Here is a 3,554-nt window from a genome sequence, read left to right as displayed (position 1 = left end):
ATCAAGACTTAAAACATAACCGTGACTAATGACTGACAACCAAGCCAGGTTGGATAACAAACATCTGAAAGGAATTTGTGAAAATACGAAAACCAAAACAAGGCCCACAGGCCCACCACACATTCACAGGCATACTTTCTTGAAAAGTGTGATCGCACACAGCCTGATATTTAAATAAACAATGGGCCATTAGATGTTGGGCATCCCATTTTATTCATTGCAGCAGAAATCTATCCATCACCAAGTGACGTACAGTAGAGGATGAACAATATAGACCTGTGAGTGCATTCATAAGGTGTCCCCAGTATGTGCTCCTTTCTGCATTCCTGAGATATCTGTGCTGGGCAAAGGCTTTACCACACTTTTTATTTTCAGAGAATTTCTTGTCAGTATGTATATTTTCTTGAGAATGAAAACTATGTGGATTTATAGAGACTTAACATTAAATATATTCATAGAATTTTTTTTTACATTATGAATTCTTTTATGCCTTTGAAGACGACTGTGACATGCAAAGGTTTTACCACATTGACTACATTCATAGGGTTTCTCTCCTGTATGTGTTCTTTTATGCATTCCTAGATGACTGTGTTGTGAAAAGGCTTTATCACATTGATTACATCTGTAAGGTTTCTCTCCAGTATGAGTTCTTTTATGCAGTTGGAGACCAGTGTGTCGTGAGAAAGCTTTATCACATTGATTACATTTGTAGGGTTTCTCTCCAGTATGAATTCTTTCATGCATTTGAAGACTCCTGTGATATGAAAAGGCTTTGCCACATTCATTACATTCATATGGTTTTTCTCCAGTATGTGTTCTTTTATGCATTAGGAGATTATAGTGTTGAGAAAAGGTTTTACCACATTGGTTGCATTCATAGGGTTTCTCTCCACTATGTGTTCTTTTATGTCTTAGGAGTCCAGTGTGATTTGTAAAGGCTTTATCACATTGATTACATTTGTAGGGTTTCTCTCCAGTATGAATTCTTTCATGCATTTGAAGACTCCTGTGATATGGGAAGGATTGCCCACATTGGTTACATTCATATGGTTTCTCTCCAGTATGAATAACTTCATGCCTTTGAAGATGACTGTGATTTGCAAAGGCTTTACCACATTGATTACATAAATAGGGATTCTGGATAGTTTGTATTCTTTTATGTATTTGGAGACTACTGTGATGTGCAAAGGCTTCAACATATTGAATAACTTCATAGGATTTCTTTTCAATATGAATGCTTTCATGCCTTTGAGCATGACAGTGGTATGCAAAGGCTTTGCATTGAGGATATTCAGAGGTTTTCCCTCCAGTATGACTTCTTTCATGCCTGTGAAGATAATTAGCACATGTGAAAGCTTTACCATTCATTACATTGATGAATCTTTTCATCAACATGCAATAATTTTACAATGTGTCTAAATGTAGAAAGGGATCGGCACTTAAGGCTTTATCGCTTTCCTTAAATTCACGGGGTTCCCTTTTATTATGGGTAGTTTTTCATCTTTGAAGATAATTGTGGTGGTAAGAGCATTTATCACATGGCTCAGATTTATGCATCCTTTTTCTAAGAAAGGTTTTGCATATATTTTATGGAAACAAAATTCTTTGAAGAACGCAAAGCTTTATCACTCTGATCAGATTCACAAATTTTCCTGTGATACGTGTCATTCTACACTTGCAAAGTGAACCAGGACAAATAGAAGAATTTCCCCATTCCTAGCACTCAAGATTATTTTCTACAGTGTGAGCTTGTTGATGTAGTCCCAATGAAGTTGGAAAAACAACTAATTATCATCTCGTTTCAAGCTCAGTAAATCTACTCTAATTGGGGACTACTGTGAATCTTCTTGTTCTGGGAAAAAAAGAAGTTCATTGTTTTTATCAATATCACTTATGTAGACATGGCTTGTTTCCACTGTGAGAAAGGTTATACTTATGAAAGGAAGACTAAGAAATAAAAGGATTCCACATTGAATTCACACAGTTTGACTTTTTGTTCCTTATAACACATGTGGTATAAGGATAAAGGTTACTCCACAACAGCCTTGCTACCTCTCATAAACTGCCCCCTCACTAAACTTAGCAACATCACTACAAGTATGTGAGTAACACCAGCTTTACTATATACTATTTGCTTGCTAAAATTTCTTAGACATACATTTTTCACCTTTTCGATATGTATAGCTTTTATAGTATCAGGGGTAGTATGAGAAGAAATGAATGGATGGGCACCTTTAAAATGTAACTCTAAAAGGTCTATGATTCAGATGGTGATATATGATAAGGCATTGTTTCCATGTCTCCTTTCTTAAGGAATGCCTCACAAAGGAAATTCAGATACCTGCAATTGAATTACATGGTTTTATGAAAATTTAATAATCATCAGTATACTTAAAGGGTTACACGCTTGCTTTTCCTTAAAACTTCCAGGACATAATAAAAATTCTTCAGAAGCATCTTTGTACGAGTTTGCACATGGTAATTACCTTCCATGTCTTCTAGAACTCTGACGATGTTCTTCAATATTGTGGTCTTCCCAATTAAAGCCTAAAATACAGTGCCAGAAAGTGTATGATATAATATTTGAAATTATGCAGTATTTAAGTTACTATCTTCAGTGAAACTTAGGGTCATTCCTCTTCCTCCTCAGTTGAAACTATAAAAGAGCATCCAAAGAAAGAAACGGTTGTCCCTTATTTTAAAACTGGAAAGAAAATTCAGTCTTACCTATAGCATTGAGGTTCCTGTAGGTCTCCAGCATGACATCTTTGTAGAGCTTCTTCTGAGACGGATCCAGCAAAGCCCACTCTTCCCGAGTGAAGTTCACATGCACGTCCTCATAAGTCACTGCATTCTAGAACATCCCTTATATGTCATTTTTTTAAAGCATGGAAATGATAACACTGGACATGCATACTTCATTGACAGTATGTTCAAATAATACTAGTTCTTCTCCTACACATTTCCTAACACAGAAGTTCTAATGAAACTACCAAGTAATTTTAGAAGAAACCTAGATGATGAGGTTCACTTGTCATTTCTGCGCCCTTTGAATGAGGTATAACCTCGGAAGGGAAATGCCCATTAACAGACACAAAGAGAAGGGGGTGTGCAATCAAATCAATAATACTTATCACACATCAGAGAAATTATAAGAACAATTATTAATTACAAAAATAAACAGCAAGGTGGGTCTCTAATGGCTCAGACCCTTCATCTCTGCATTTAGTAGACAGAGGCAGGAGTAGCTCGTTTAATTGGATGCCAGCATGGTGTATGTAATGAGGTCTAGGACACCAAAAGGTACATGGTAAGATACTGTCTCCCCTGCAAGAATCAAGAACACAAATCAAAAAGGTAGGAAGAGGGCTGGAGAGATGGCTCAGCAGTTAAGAGCACTGACTGTTCTTCCGAAGGTCTTGAGTTCAAATCCCAGCAACTACATGGTGGTTCATAACCACCTGTAATGAAATCTGATGCCCTCTTCTGGGGTGTCTGAAGACAGCTACAGTGTACTTACATATAATAGTAAATAAATAAATCTTTTAAAATAT

At 36.4% G+C, this 3,554-nt stretch overlaps 1 protein-coding gene across 1 annotated transcript; it reads right to left on the bottom strand.

The window, feature by feature from the left end:
• Positions 1–214: 214 nt before the first annotated feature.
• LOC110307687 (zinc finger protein 120-like) lies at positions 215–2,848 on the bottom strand. The gene is made up of 4 exons (XM_029468228.1): positions 2,728–2,848; positions 2,487–2,547; positions 444–1,327; positions 215–402 (listed from the first exon to the last, which is right to left on the bottom strand). Exons 1-4 carry the CDS (start codon positions 2,759–2,761, stop codon positions 215–217), a joined length of 1,167 nt encoding a protein of 388 aa, XP_029324088.1. The 5' UTR covers positions 2,762–2,848.
• Positions 2,849–3,554: the final 706 nt, after the last annotated feature.

This window comes from Mus caroli, chromosome 13 (assembly GCF_900094665.2).
Source record: "Mus caroli chromosome 13, CAROLI_EIJ_v1.1, whole genome shotgun sequence".
NCBI classification, from domain to species: Eukaryota; Metazoa; Chordata; class Mammalia; order Rodentia; family Muridae; genus Mus; species Mus caroli.
Note: the sequence above shows the minus strand (reverse complement) of the source record. Positions and strands in the feature narration are given on the sequence as shown.

Coding starts and splice junctions, on each gene's coding strand:
- LOC110307687 (XM_029468228.1), bottom strand. CDS start 2,761: ATGCTGGAGACCTACAGGAACCTCAATGCTATAG. Junction 2,548..2,727: donor CAGGAACCTCAATGCTATAG/GTAAGACTGAAT, acceptor ACTGTATTTTAG/GCTTTAATTGGGAAGACCAC. Junction 1,328..2,486: donor AGTTCTAGAAGACATGGAAG/GTAATTACCATG, acceptor TTATCTTCACAG/GCATGAAAGAAGTCATACTG.